We start from the raw sequence: 15,778 nt of genomic DNA on the forward strand, positions 1-15,778 counted from the left end.
AACATGCATGTTCTCTATAATTTGAATGCATGAGTGCTCATGGGTATATGATTTATTTCACAGAGGAAATGTCTCCTACTAGAATTTTTTCCTAATATAAATAACATTACAGTGAATGCCTTTGAGCATGAAGTGTTTGTATCTGTGATTGTTTTCTTAAGGTGAAGCGCTTTCCCAGAGGGTTGTGGGGCGCCTAGCTTTCTTCCCCAGGCAGTGTTGAATAACATCAGTTTCTGATTTTTGTTAATTTGAGGAGTAAAAATAATTTCTTTTTGATAAAGTTGTATGTTTTTTCCATTTGTTTACCACTTGTATTTTTCTTAACATTCTCTGTGTTCTTCTCATTTAACGTTTGGGACTTTCTCTTTCTGAAGACCTCTCTCTTGTATAAGCTCTCTTAATAGTTATTAACCAGCCTTTTAAATCAGTTGCAAATATATCTTGGTTTTTGCTAGTTTCAATTTTTATGTAAGCCATTCTGTCTTTCCTTAAATCCCCCTAGACTTCATTTTCTTCTTATAGTGCCACCCAACCCCCATTTGCCCTTGCTTGAGTAAATATTTGTTGTGTTGGTGGTAGATGAGGTACAGAAAACCCAAAACCCAGATCTTTATCTAATGTAGCCCTCCATGACAGAAAATTTTTTCCTCTCCTCTTAAAAACTTTTCCAATCACAAAACTATTGACCTTAAGGGACTGACTGCATATCCCAGAATGCAGTGGTCCATGGCTTGTTCCTGAAAAACAGGTAGTTTTTTGCCCAATTTTTCATGTTAGGTTCCTCCTAACTTTGTTTTTACAATGGGGATAATACCACCCTCCTTGTTTTCTACTGTTTAAAATACTACTTTATGAAAAAAGATGTTATTCTGTGTACTAGGCTTTTCTGATGGTATACATTTAGCATCATACTGAATTATTGGCAGCTCTTTTGTTAAAGGGAGAGTGTTAAATCGTATTAAGCTGAGAGACACCTAAATTTGGGGGGGTTACTGACTCCTTTGAGAATCTAATGAATTTGCATTCAATTTCAGGGGGTTCACGGATAGTCTTGTAATAGTAATTAATGTCTTAAAAGTAGAGTTGAACACATTGGTGTCTAAACAATTTTTGTTTTGTTTATAGGATTCTCAACTGTACGTCATCTGTTAAGTTCCCATGCCTGAAGAAGCTAATGTCAGCTCATCATGTGATACCCAATTTGTACAATAAATTATGAACCTGGAAAAGCTGGTTGTCTTTATTTACAAGATATCAAAAATATAAAAACTGTACAAAATGCAACAAAGGCAAAAAACTGGCAGTGACTTGGTCTAAATCTTTTAGTTTCCCAAAGCAAGGCTCAGTACTGGAGGTAAGCAATTGAAATGTCTGACTTCAAGTGTACTAGGTTGTATGTAGCCATTTTAGCTGAAGTAGAACATGGAAGTTAATTTCTTCACCTGGTTTATAGAGTGTTTGCGTGCACTCAATCCAACCGGTATAAATTCAGATGTCGATGGATGGTTGTACTTCATCTATTTCTCAAAAAGTAATTGTAGTTCACCCTACCCAGTTAACGTACATTCCACTAATCATGAGCCAAGCAAAAATGCTAGTGGATCATTTAACATAGTACGTGAGTGCCATACAGTAACTACATTTTTACAGCAGGAACATACATGCTCATAGAATTCTTCAGCTAAAATTCAGGATGGTATTATATTACTCAATTTGAACCTTGAAGCAGGATGAATTACTGAAATCAACTGATTTTTTTCTAAACATAATAAATTAAAATAGCATTTGAACAGGCGATGCATAGTTTCCACAAAATCCAAAGCACCATAAATGTCCCCTCCATGAACATAATACCTCTTATTCAACTAACGGAAATTAGTTAAATGTGGTTGCTATAGAAATGTGGAACTATCCTGTTCAGATTTTCCAAGCAGCATACTTCCAGATCCATATAGACAAAACATTCTTTGTAGCTTAAATATTAATCACTGAGGTATTTGCTTTTAGTCTCCCTTTTTCAAACAGTAGCTTCCAAAGGTCTTTAATACCGATGGTTTATTGCGGACTATAAGCTCCTGCAGCTAGAACCAAGTTTCTTCTAGTAAAATGGAGGTGTACAACTGGTGTTGATTTAGTCATATATGTTCCCAACAATAACTCCTGTGAATTCTCAGGTAAATTTATATGCCCAGTGGCTGTAGTAAAGTCATCAGTCTCTAAATCTTCAAATGCTTTGATAGCATCCCATAACCGTACTGTATTATCCATTGAACCTAAGGGGAAATCAAAGGAAACCATTTAGTAGCATCTGCCTTATTTGGATTCTGAGATTCTGTCAAGTATGCTTTATGCATTTACTTTTTATTTCTGGTGAAAAAAATCTGAACTTGATTAATAACTATTATTCCCTCTAAAGAAGCACTTCAAGCAGTAGTTTTAACCTGAGAAGTCAACATACATATATAGGGTAACAATCTGGAATCATGGCTAAGGAGAAGCAAAACTTAGAAAACAGCAGGACTTAATTTTGCAAAGAAAACAGCAGGACTTAATTTTGCAATGGTCATTCAGTGCTTCCTTTAAATATACCATTGACCCTTTACCACAAAGCCATTTCTAGTCATTTACCTGATGCCAAAATTTCACCATCTCTACTAAATCTAAGTGAACAGACTGTATCACTGTGGCCTTTTAATTCTCCAACCATCAAACCATGTCCAATATCCCAAAGGAGTACTCTGCCATCTGTTGCTCCTGTAGCCAGGAATCTCCCATTGGGAGAAAATGTCAAGGAATGAATTGGTCCCTAGAAAAGAAGTCCATGGAAAGAATCAAAAATAGGGTTAAAAATACCTAAGAAAATAAGACAAAAGTTAGAATTATAAAGTTTAGTGGTGCGAATAGTATCTTTAAAATGTGTCACTGGTTAGTTTTTTTTTTTAACATCTTTATTGGAGTATAATTGCTTTACAATGTTGTGTTAGTTTCTGCTGTATAACAAAGTGAATCAGCTATATGTATACATATATCCCCATATCCCCTCCCTCTTGCGCCTCCCTCCCACGGCTCTAAGTGGTCACAAAGCATCGAGCTGATCTCCCTGTGCTGTGCAGCTGCTTCCCACTACCTGTTTTGCATTTGGTAGTGTATATAGGTCAATGCTACTCTCTCTCTGTATCCCAGCTTACCCTTCCCCCTCCCCGTGTCCTCAAGTCCATTCCCTACGTCTGCGTCTTTATTCCTGTCCTGCCCCTAGGTTCATCAGAACCATTTTTTTTTAGATTCCATATATGTGTTAGCATATGGTATTTGTTTTTCTCTTTCAGACTTACTTCACTCTGTATGACAGACTCTAGGTCCATCCATCTGGTCAATTTTTAAACTATTTTTATCTCAAAAGAACCTCGTGCGCTGGAATAATGAAGGTATAAAATACCTTGTGTCCAGTGAAGATCCTTACACAGTTCCCATTCAGGACATCCCAGAGCCGCACAGTTCTGTCTGCAGAGCCCGTAGCAACGTAATTAGAATTGGGATGGAATCTGGTACAATTCACATCAGCAAGATGGCCAGCAAATATCCTTAAAGGCTGATAGTGATCTGTAGCCCAGAGCCTTTTAAAAAAATTATTGAAAACAAAAGAAGGTAATTAGTTAACTGTGAAATGCCAAAATTCTACCCAAAATCAATATAGAAACAACCATGTGAACTGTTAGCTCCAAATGGGTCCCACTCACTAGTTACCTGAAGGAAAGCAGATGGAATGACTGAGCCTAACATTCTTTTTTTTTTTTTGGCCGCAGTGCGGCTTGCGGGATCTTAGTTCCCTGACCAGGGATTGAACTCGTGCCCTCGGCAGTGAAAGCGCAGAGTCCTAACCACTGGACTGCCAGGGAATTCCCTAAACATTCTTAAGAAAAACTAATTGACAACGGTACAAAAAACTTAATTCTATAATCCTTTAGTTCTCTGTATGTACACCCCCCACTCCAACTCCTAGTCTAACTTATAGAAGAGTATTTTTCCCTAGTTTTGGCCACCACATAATTAGTTTCTAACCCAAGACACCTCATCCTCAACTTCTAAGGAGATGACAGGGAAATAAACGTGCTCACAGTGGTTGTAAAAGACAAGGTTTAGCATCCGGTTGGGGAAGGGGAGGGCATGGACTCTTGGTATAGACATAATTGCAGACATAGTAATATTCCTGTCCCACATTTGTTTTCAAATAAGGACCTATAAATGCTGACGTTCTCAAAATGTTGATCCTGAATAACAGAAGCAAAAATGAGTTTGGCTGGAGTTTCTAATTCCCAACAAGAAACCATTCTGTTCCTTGAATAGGCCCAGTCCTAAGCTCATAATATTCTTACCGAGCTACTCGGTCGTGGCCCCCTGACACAAAATAATATCCATATGGAGAAAACTGTGTGTCCCACACTGGATAGTTGTGTCCTTTATATCCCACCAAGCAGGTAAATGTTTGAAGACTCCACAATCTAACAGTTCCATCTTCTGAAGAGGAAAGCAGGTAGTTCCTGAGAGAAGAGAAGGTAGTACATTCGATTCCTAGAATAACTTAGTTACCTGTCCAGTTTCTCTGTACATTTGTATATATTAAACATAGCTAACTGACATGCTACATCTCACTTTTAATTTATACATGAAATTCACAGTAGATAACAAGAGTTGAAAGTACTAATGGTAGCTGTGACACTCTACATCTACCGAGCACCTACTGAATGAAGCTAGATTATTTTAAAAACATTATCTATTAAGAGGAAAATCACAGTTCTTCGAAAAAAAAAAATACCAAAGAGGTAATGACAAAAAGTATGATCAAATAAGGTCACCTGAGAAAGGCTTCTAAGAAATGCGATATATCACTTAAAACTTAATTTTTTACTTTAAAATGAAGATGCTATTTTCATATCCTGTAAAAGTTGTGTAACAATTTAAAAGTAAACATCTTTTGGACCAAAAAAAAAAAAAGCCAAAACAAAAAACACTATAGACGCGAGAATAATACTCTGCCTTCTTCAGGAATGAACAGAAAAGCTGAACTACTCAGAAAGTACTATGGTTTTCAATGAAATCAGAAGTTTCCCTCAAGTAAAAATGTACCATCTGGCTAAATCCTATAAAATAACAAAAATCCTCATTCTCAAAGTTTCATAAGGATGAAAATCTTGATGGTTTGAAAGCTATTATCTATCAAATAAGATACAGATGGTATTATGATAACAAAATACCCTCCCTGCATTTCTACAGAATGTTAGAGATCATGAAAAATAGGCAAACACATATTTGTGGCTTTCAAATTCCCTTTTCAGTACTCTCTTAGTTCTTTTGATTATACAAAGATAAATCTTCAATTGATAGGTAATATGCCTTTAATATCAGTAACCTGTTGTGAATTTGGAGATGACAGAAGATAGCAGTAGCCATAAAACCCAAAGAAAGAACCCAAAGAAGCAATTCAACCCCTACTGGAGTTACACAAGACTAAAGCTGATTTTTATAACCAGCAAACCCTGAAGCTATGTATCCTGATTCTGTAAATTTGGGTATTATACACTAGTACCCCAAGATAAATCAGCAGAGGGCAAGATGCTAAAAGATAACGCACTACTATGTATAAAATAGATAACTAACGAGAACCTACTGTATAGCACAGGGAACTCTACTCAGTGCTCTGTGGTGACCTAAATAGGAAGGAAATCCAAAAAAGGGGATACATGTATACATATAGCTGATTCACTTTGCTGTACAGCAGAAACTAACACAACAATGTAAAGCAACTATACTCCAATAAAAATGAATTTAAAAAATTTTTAAAGGATAATAAAATAATTCTCTACAAAAAAAATAGTAATAATAAAAGATAATGGGGCTTCCCTGGTGGCGCAGTGGTTGAGAGTCCGCCTGCCAATGCAGGGGACACGGGGTCGTGCCCTGATCTGGGAAGATCCCACATGCCGCGGAGCGGCTGGGCCTGTGAGCCATGGCCGCTGAGCCTGTGCGTCTGGAGCCTGTGCTCCGCAACGGGAGAGGCCACAACAGTGAGAGACCCGCGTACCGCAAAAAATAAATAAATAAATAAAAATTTTTTAAAAGATAATGAATGATAGGCAACCACAAGATTTTTCTAAAGGAATTTTCCCCAACATTCTCATAATGTTCCCAGTAGTTAACTTTCATATAATCTCAATGTAATACAGCAGTATTTAATTTTTTTGTTTGTATTTTACCTATCTGGACTGAAGCTGGCTCCATAGACGGGCCCACTGTGACCATACAAAATCTTCAACTCACTTGCTGTTTTCTCATCCATGATTCTTTCTAAGACATCATCAGATTCTTTATCTATGAGGCTAAGATCTAAAATGGTCCAGAAATGTTAATTTTTTAAAGTACATTCATTAAAACATTTTAAGGCAATTACATCACAGTTCAGGAGAAGAACTAACATTTGAACTGTTCCTCCTACATACCAACCACTGGGCTAATGCCTCTAAATTAGGTGCTATCATCCCAGTGTATAAGAGAAGAAAGTGAGGTTCAGAACAGTTAATAATATGCCAGAGTGCACACAGCTATTTAGTGTTGACACTAGGACTGAAACTCAAATTTATCCATTATATCACCATGTTTCACAAAAGGAAACTACAGAAATATTAAAATAAATTATTGAAAATGTATTATCTTGTTTAACAATACAGTTAGCAAGAAACTTTCTTTAAAATGTAACCCTGGTCTTAGTTCATTTTAGCCATTTTTATGGCTAAAACAGAAAGTACTCTCCCACTATTTAAAGGTTTGTTTTTTTTTTAATTCACAAGCAAACAATCATAAACTGTTAGATATTTAACCTTAGGGAGTTTTCTAGCCTAATGCCCTCATTCTACAGATGAGAAAACTGAGGACCAGTGAAATTAAACCAGACTAGCACCCCAGTCTCCTGATTGCCACTCCAATGCACTTTTCACTGTTGGCAATGTTATTAGCCGTTTTGACTTAAAGTAAAATCAAGTGAAATTCTGCTAAGATCACAATGTCTTCTGTATATTTCTTGGAATCAAGATTGGTGTAAACTAAGAATGAGCTTATATCCTGACAGGTCATCTCCGTTACCTGCTGCTTGTTTGACACTACGAAGCTTTTTGGGTGTCACAGACCACACTCTGACAGTTGAATCTGCAAAACCTCCAGCAATCAAACTAGAATCATCAGTGACATCCACTGCAGTGAGGCCCTGCAAATTAAAAAAATATATATATATATATACACACACACACACACACACACACACACACACACACACACACACTAAATGATACTGTTTTAGGGAAAAAATTATAATCACATCTTAGAGAATATATAATGATAGCTATTTTTCTCATTAAAAGATCATTTGAGATTTCATTCTCCTTTGAAATCAACTGTTCAAAAGCACTTACTTTGAGAACATGTCATTTACCCCTTTTTGCCCTCTGAATTTGGAGTGCATCATATAAAGCAAATGTTAATCATTTTTGTACTTTACTAAATATATCCTCAGCAGGCTATTATAAAGCCTTATGTCTATAGAGGCTTACAGACATAAAGATATGAAGAATTCTTAATAAAAAATATTAAGTTTACGTAAGTACTTAAGTTCAAGAGAGATGAACCACATAGCTTCCTCCTTTTTCAAAGGCTAGCAGAATTCTGATCAGTGAAATGAAGGACACATACAAGCAAGATTCTGGTACCTACAAGTCGCTAAAGGTCTTTTAAACATTGCCTTCTATCTATTCTGAGCAATGTCCAATTCTCCTTTCCTAACTGCTGTCTTTAAGCCATATTTATATCAAGAGTTTAAAGAAGAAATCTTCATTTTAGTTAAGACATCTAAGTTACTTTTAATGGTAATCACTGTTTTTCATGACTCCTAATTTTCTCCCAGAAAGTGCCGAATCATTTTACCAACCTGGTAAGCATTGAGGAATGTATAGAAACAAATTGAGGGTAAACAGTCTGGCCCAAGGCGTACTCGTTTGGTGGTTTCTTTCATATTCATTATCTTATCCAATTTATCTGAATCTTTCAACTCAGGAAGAGGGATTCTGTGAAAGAAAAACAGACTGGAAATTACTCTGAATATTAAATAACTTGAACCATCTATAACATTGTCTTAAACTTCCACACATGTTCCTGAAGTTTTTTTCCTCACCTGTTTTGAGGTGGAGCATTGGGATCTTGTTTTTTGCTTTTGGATCCAATACTATCTTTTTTAGGCTTCTTCTTTTTAGGTTTTCCTTCTTCATTTTCTCCTTCTTCATCCTCATCATCCAAAGGCACCTCAATTTCTGGCTCTTTTAATAAACCAAAAAATACCTACAAGTCAAAGGAGCCAATTTTTTAAATTACTTTTTTGTTCATTAATACATCCTTTTCATATCTTGATAGGAGGAATCACAATTACAACAGGGTCATGTATATCCTGAAGCAGATTCTGTACTTGTCTACCCAATAGCCAATCTCCCCTTCTTCCTTACTAACAGAACCCTGATTTTGTTGGAGCAGCAGTATGCTCAGATAAAATCATTTCTGTTGCTGGGCTCCCTTGAAGCCATACAATGGCCATATAATATCATTCTGGCCAATAGATGTACACACAGATATACTGGGTAGTGTTTTAGAAAAAAATACTGTTTTCCTGATAAAAAGGGAGAGATTCAGCAGGTATGTCTTTCATCCTCCCCCTTCTGCCTTCCTGGAGTACAGATGCAAAGCTGGCGCTGCAATAGCCACCTATGAGCACAATGAAGAAAGCCACATTCTGAAGATGGCAGAGCAGAAAGTAGAAGGAGCCAGGGTCCTTGATGGCATTGTGGAGCCCTCACACCAGCCTAGGAGGGCCTTCTGCTTTAATTTATTTTATGTGAGAAAAAACCTTTACTTGTTTCTGCCAATGTAGTCAGGGTTCTGTTAAATGCATCCATTCCCAAATTCTCACTAATATATACATCATCCTTAGAACATGAAACTTAGTATACAGTGTAATATTATTCCCAAACTAGCTATAAGAAAAATGTGTAAATTATGTAGATGGAAATGCTACAATTTTTCATAATCTGCATTATATAGTTCTTAGGTTTATTCCCATACCTTTGATTTGTTTGCCTCTCGTTTAGCCTCTCCTGCCAAACTTCCCACCATCGCATCTATCTGTTGCTTACTACGCGGCATCCCATCAAAGATGTCAATGTAGAGGTGCTCCTGAACTATGTTCCATATCTGATTGTTCTGTTTCTCCTGAAGATGCCTCTTCAAGAGTTGGTACGAGTCTCGGGAAATACGCAGAACAAATTTACTTGTTCGAAAATCCAACATGGTCTCATTCCCTTTCATGTGTTCCTTTTTGGTAAGACTAGATAATACTCGTAGGTCATCCTGGTAATAACATTCCTGATCTCCATGGAACCTGTTTCAGTGATTTTAAAAAGTCATTTTTCAATGTAATCGTTAAGGGATCTGCCTCTCCCCCATATATTTATAAACATCCCAGAATATTTTCAACGTAGTAGTCTGAATAATCGTGGACTAAGCTGTAGGATAAGAAGTAACGCATTTCAAAATGATTACAATTCAGTTCTGAATTCATCCTAAAAATGACCAATTTAATTCTCTAATGAAATAAACGCATCATAAACATTTTAAGAGAATTTGAAATAAATACCATAAATGAATGAAAGATAAGCTATCCACCATTGGCAGACAGTCTCATTTGAATGCCACCATTGGTAGACATTTGAAAATGTTAGAAACTTTGCTCTACTAAATTTTATGTTCTCTCAAAACTCACTTTTTAAAACTTTTTATTATGGGAAATTTCAAACACATACAAAAGTAGAAACTATTATAAGGAATTCAGTGTACCTATCACCCAGCCTGTCAACAATAATCAACACATGACATTCTCACAAAACCCATCATTTTTAGTGATTTCGCATATTCTTAATACCAGATATAAAGATTAAATATCCGTACTTTAATAACATGACTAAAGAACAAGCGTGTTGATATCAAACAGTGAGCACTCCCATTTACTCACCATTACCAAAGGCAATTAAATAAAGCTTTCAGCCTTGGTGACAATTACTAAATTTAAGTGTACTTTTGTTTCTACAAATCTTAATTATCCTAATAAAATAAAATGTAAAGATCATATATTGACACTCACAAAGAGCAGCAAGCTATGCAAAAACATTTAGAAAACAAACATAAGATATTAGGACTCTAGCTCTGACACATAGCCAACAGATTCCTAAACTGTTACCTGTGCTACCCTATTATGACTCATCAAGACATGAATTAAGAGTTTCTGTCTAAGATTTGAATGAAATTAGAAATCTCAGCCTCTTGGTGTTGTATTAGTTGCCACCAATAAGTTCATCTGAGCATGGGGTCCTGGCAAGGGCTGAGACTGTCCATGACAAGGACACAGAAAGTCAGTCCCCTACGATATTCCAGCTTCCTATGTGAGGAGATGGCTACACCATGAGACTGGAAGAGAAAGTTTTCTGATGACAGTACTGTAAGAAAAATTAGCTTAGAAATTCTGTCACCATCAGCCTTAATCTTTTCTTTCAGAAACACTGAGCTACAGAACATTTGCCTTATATACTTTCTATTAGGCACTGTAGAATAATGAATGAATATAATGACACAGAAGCCAGGAGTCCTGAGTTCTATTGTTCCTCTATTACCACTACCTGTGTTACCTGACAAGTTCTAGCTTCTGGGTCTATTGCTTGTACCAAAGAGCTCTCATTTAAACTGTTAAGCACTGCCTCCTTCTTAAACACTCCTTTTCTTTGGCTTCTATAACTTAACACTCTCCTGGTTTTCTTCCTGCTTCTCTGGCCTCTCCTTTTATATCTCTTCTACTTGGTCATCTCTTCTACTCCTTTTATTTCTCTTCTACACCAAGTGTTGGAGTTCCTTGAGGTCCAGGCCTAGCCCTCCCATTGACTTATTTCATGCTCCTTCCTAGACATTCTCATCCCTATCCATCAATATTGCACACACTCCAATTTATGGCTCCAGTCCCTACCTCTCCTCTAAGCTCAGAGCCTTATATATCCTCCATCTATCAACTTGACATCTCTCAAATAAGTCAAAGGCATAAACAAATCTGAACTCAAGATTATTCTACAACCTGACAAAACCGGTCCTCTTCTAGGGTTTTCTACCTCAGTGAAGAGCACCCCTATCCAGCCAGGGGAGCCAGAAACCTAGGGATTATCAATTATATTTTCATCTCCCTTACACCTCCATATCCAATCACTCACCAAGTGCCTCAGGAATATGTCTACTTCCCTTCACCAACGCTATCACACCCTAGTCCAGTGTTTCTCAACAGGGTTGCGACTAGTATTTGGGGCAAAACAATTTGTTGCTAAGTGGGACTACCTGCACGTATTGGAACTTTTGGAATCCCTAAGACACCTGATCCTCCAGCCTAGTCATTACGACAACCAAAAACACCTCCAGTTTCAAACAGCCCAGAGGAAGGAGGCATAATATTACCTTCAGTTGAGAACCAGTACAATAACCCCCAAAATGGTCAATCTATAATCACTCTGTCCCCCACCATCTGTTTTCCCCACTGCATAAAGGTCCTTTAAAAATGTAAATCTAATAATAACATGGTCCTTCAATGACTTCTCTGGCAAAGATGTCTCACTGTCCCCAAATATCCATTTTTTTCTTTCTTCCTCCACAATAAAACACCTGAATACTAGCTGTCACATAGACACCTAGGTAAAGACCATATTTCCTACCTCCCTTGGCCATTGACTAATGACATAAAAAAGGGAGAAATATATGTCACTTCCAGGAAGGATGTGTGCCCTCCCTGCTGACTGTAACACTGATATGATTTCTTAGAGCCAGAGAATCACCTTGCACCACAGGTGGAAAATGCATGACAAGGATGTCAGAGCTACAAAATCAACAGAGCCTGGGTCCTTGATAATCAAGGACTCCATACCAGTCCTAGACTGCCTACATTCATGAGAGAGAGAAGTAAACTTTTATCGTATTCAAGCCTCTACTGTTTGGGGTCCAGTCACTCAGTCTAATCTAATCCTAACACAGCTTCATATTGCTCTTAGGATAAAAGTAAAAATAAACTTTTATTTATGCCACTATTGTTTTTGACTTTTCGGTGAATCTCAGCCAAATCTAATCCCATCCAATACAACCTCCTACTGCTCTGAGGATAAACAAAGACCCTCAATATGGCCCAAGAACCGCCTGCTCCAGCCCCTAGTCAACCGGCCAGCTTCCTGTGTACCACACCCCACCCTCACACTCTGCTCCAGCCACACGTGCCTTTCATCTCTGTACCTACCATGATCCTTCCTGCCACAGAGCTGTCACACATGCTTCTCCCTCTTCTCTTCCCCTGGTTAACTCCTGTTCAATCTTCAGATCCTACCTCAAGCATCACTTCCTCTGGGAGCCTTCCCTGACTTCTGCAACTAGATCAAATTCCTCATTTTAGGTTCTCATAGCACCAGGTAGCTCTCCTTCATAAAGTACTTTTTGAGTTGCAATCTTACATTTGTGTAGTTACAGATGTGTGTATTCATTATATATATATATAGCTATATACACATATTATATATATACATAAATTCACATACTTCTCAAAGAATGATTTTGCTTCATTCTCATGTTGATTGTAGACTAGCTCCAAATACATGTGTACAAATAGGGGATAAAAGAGTTGGGATAACTCTGCCCGATGGCAGTCCAAGGAACATTCAATGAAGTGTTTCAGTCCACTATAGTATTCTTCATACATTGTGGGGTCTCCTTGTTGGTTGTAGGCTGATAGCACGGCACTGACATCCGGCTGGTCTTCCACAGCTACACTTCCAACTGTTTAAAAAATGAAAAATAACTTTCAGGAAAGTGACCTGACATGCACCAAGAGACTAAGGCTGTTTTGCTAAGGTCCAGAGGTGAATTGTTTCTCAGATGTTTGTCCTTCTCCTCTCAAACGCTCTTCCCCAACTCAATCACATAATCTTTTAATGGGATTCACTTTGTTTCAGTCACCCATCCAAAATTCCTTCGGTTTGTCCATATCTTAAAATAAAATTTTCAAATCAATGTCAGAAAGATTCAGTATTTTTCCTAGAGGTACCTTATTTTAAAGACAAATTTTATAAAACATGGTATGTGCAAATCAAACAACTATCTTAATCTTCTCTCAAGGCTCAGTGCAAATGGCACCCACCACCACCAAGCTATGCCCTGGAATAACATTTCCAGCTCTCTGAACTACCTAAATATTTTGTAACTGTCCAGCAACACATCCTATCCTGTTACCTTCATATATGTACATCTATCACTCTCTATAAAATATAAGCATGTTAATGGTGGGAAGGACTTGCCTTATTTATATTTCCAAAAGGCAAATCTATTTTATATGCTTAAAACAATTTCCATAACCATCATTTCAAGGCAAAAAGCATGAGTATTTATTTGTAATATTTCAATCCCAAACAATGATACATCTGTCAATCGAATCAGAGTTTGTTGGAAATTTTTAAGTTGCAATTATAGTACTGTTATGCTTTTTACTGCACAAATTTTAGAGAAGTTCTGTAGAAGTTTACTCTGATGGCCTCTTTTCCTCCCTACTGGTTTCTGAGTTACCATCTAAAAAATAGGTCAAGTTTCTGAAGAGATGAGAGATTACAGCAAAATAACCAACAACATAATTCATGCATCTTATAGTTCATTCACAAAATTCGGCATTCAAAAGATTCCTCTCAATCACATTTGCATACATTTCTACTTATGGGTTACAATGCTACATATTCATACCTCACTTCTGGCAACGCTGCAAAGATTAGGTCTCATAAATACAAAAGGGGAGGGGGGGAAGCCTCAGGTGTCAGGGATGGATACCTAAGCATAAACTTATCAGTGCCAGATATTTTACATATATTATATCTAAATCTCACAATAACCCCTTTAATAGAGAGAAAAAAAACCCTCTCAAGCTTAGGAAGAATAACAATCAGCATCACACAAGTAAAAGCAATAGAGACAGAAACTGAACTCAGGTCTGCTCAACGCCTGTTCCTAAGTGAATGATTCTCAAACTTTGCCCTACATCAGTACCCGTTGGAAGCATTTATTTTAAAATGCAGATTCCCGGACTCCACCTGCACCTCCACCGGGTCTGATTCACTAAGTCTGAAGTGACGCCCAAGAATCTGAATTCCTCTAAAAGATTTAAAACCAATGTTAGTTAGCCTGTATTTTGAGAAAGACTGGCTACACTATATTCATCATTCCCTGGCTGTGTGTCCAAAGCAAGTCCCTTGACCTTTCTCAGTCTGTTTTCTCATCTCTAAAATAGAGGTACCGTCTACCTCACAGTGGAACCGAGAAAAGTAAGATACATAACAAAGTATTTATAGTAAAAGTACGTTAGTAAAAAACTGTACAAATATTGCTAGTGTTAATGTATCCCTGCCCAAGGCTCAAGATCCCAAATGAGAGGAAAGGGACCAAAAGCCTGAAGTCCCCGCCTCTCCGCGCCCACCGTCCCCATACATCGCTCAGCTCAACAGCTCTCCACAGCCTCTCGCTGGAAATGACAGCTCGGAAGAGGGTTTGACTGCGCAGCCGGCGCACCAGGGAAAGGGGCGGGCATGTGGCCCTAGAGGCGGGCCCAGGAAATTCAAAACAAGCCCGCAGAGGTGCAGGCCTGCCAGCCTCTGCCTTCCCGGCTCGCTCCCCTTCGTGCCGGCCCTGCCTCCCCGGGACCCCGCGGCTCACCTTTCCCCGGAGCCGCAGGACCTGTCGCTAAGCCCGAGACGGCGGCGGACCCCGAAGCACCGCTGACCGGAGGGTCGGGGGCCGCAGGGCCGGGGGCCGAGGCGGTGACCCGACTAAGAAGCGCGCTAGCCGTCTCAGCGCCGGCGCCGTCCGCCTCTCCCGGGGCTCCGGAGCCCGCCACTGCCTCCTCCAGCAGCCGGGCCTCACGGCGCAGCGCCTCTTCGGCCTCGCGGAGGTTGCTCTGCCGTAGAAACTGCAGCACGGCCAGCAGAGTCTGTCGGTCGTGGGGAGCGCCGGCCTCCGGAGCAGCGGCGGGCACCGGGGCCGCCCCCGCTGGGGCAACGGCAGAGACAGCCACCGAGGGTTTGGGGGTCCCACCATCCCCGCCGGCCGACGACGATGCCGCAACGTTCCCACCGCCGCCGTTGGGGCCGTTGTTGGTTGTGCCGCCGCCACCCTCGCCAGCGCTGTCCCCCGTCTGCGGAGGTAGCAGCGTCGGCGGTCCCTCAGGCTCTAACTTGACCGCCACCTCCGTCTGCTCCTCCGCCAGCGCCGCCATCTTGCGGCTGAGCCACCTTGCGCCGTCAAGCGTGATTGCGTTTTCGCCACATGGAGGGCGGGGAGGAGCGTTTTACGACAGCTCTGGAGGGCCATTTACGGTAGTAGGAGGGGCGAGAAAGGAGAAGAAAAAGGAATAGGAGCAAGAGCAACTTTCAAAAGTGAGTGACAAAAAGACAGGAAGTGAGAGCTGGGTACCGCCTCGTGCTTTTGCCCGATAATAATTACGTTTATTACAGACCAGATATATTCAGGCACTGCGATAGACATTTTACATTTTGTGACCTTTAATTCAACAGTTTTTTAAGGTACCATTATCTTCACGTTACAGATGACTCAACCAAGACCTAAAGACAAAATGCCAGAC

The 15,778-nt window shown here is 39.3% G+C and overlaps 1 protein-coding gene across 2 annotated transcripts; it reads right to left on the reverse strand.

Annotated features, from left to right (window-relative positions):
• Positions 1–1,220: 1,220 nt before the first annotated feature.
• TAF5 (TATA-box binding protein associated factor 5) lies at positions 1,221–15,418 on the reverse strand. Of its 2 annotated transcripts, XM_065894229.1 has the most exons (11): positions 14,854–15,418; positions 12,699–12,936; positions 9,154–9,469; positions 8,216–8,379; positions 7,973–8,108; positions 7,135–7,255; positions 6,252–6,381; positions 4,374–4,538; positions 3,437–3,614; positions 2,629–2,806; positions 1,221–2,273 (listed from the first exon to the last, which is right to left on the reverse strand). In XM_065894229.1, exons 1-11 carry the CDS (start codon positions 15,410–15,412, stop codon positions 2,056–2,058), a joined length of 2,403 nt encoding a protein of 800 aa, XP_065750301.1. In that variant the 5' UTR covers positions 15,413–15,418; the 3' UTR covers positions 1,221–2,055. The 2 variants fall into 2 exon arrangements, with proteins under 2 accessions (XP_065750301.1, XP_065750302.1); XM_065894230.1 differs by lacking the exon at positions 4,374–4,538 and having other exon boundaries at positions 2,056–2,273; positions 14,854–15,412.
• Between the last annotated feature and the right edge of the window lie 360 nt (positions 15,419–15,778).

The sequence above is a fragment of the Phocoena phocoena genome, chromosome 16 (genome assembly GCF_963924675.1).
Source record: "Phocoena phocoena chromosome 16, mPhoPho1.1, whole genome shotgun sequence".
Lineage (NCBI taxonomy): Eukaryota > Metazoa > Chordata > Mammalia > Artiodactyla > Phocoenidae > Phocoena > Phocoena phocoena.

Bases quoted from the DNA above. Each gene is read 5' to 3' on its own strand.
- TAF5 (XM_065894229.1), bottom strand. From the start codon at position 15,412: ATGGCGGCGCTGGCGGAGGAGCAGACGGAGGTGGCGGTCAAGTTAGAG. The intron at 9,470-12,698 runs GTATGTGAATTT...TCACTGAAACAG, and splicing joins GCAAAATCATTCTTTGAGAA to GTTCCATGGAGATCAGGAAT. The intron at 4,539-6,251 runs GTAAAATACAAA...CTCTTCTCTCAG, and splicing joins GCCAGCTTCAGTCCAGATAG to GAACTACCTGCTTTCCTCTT.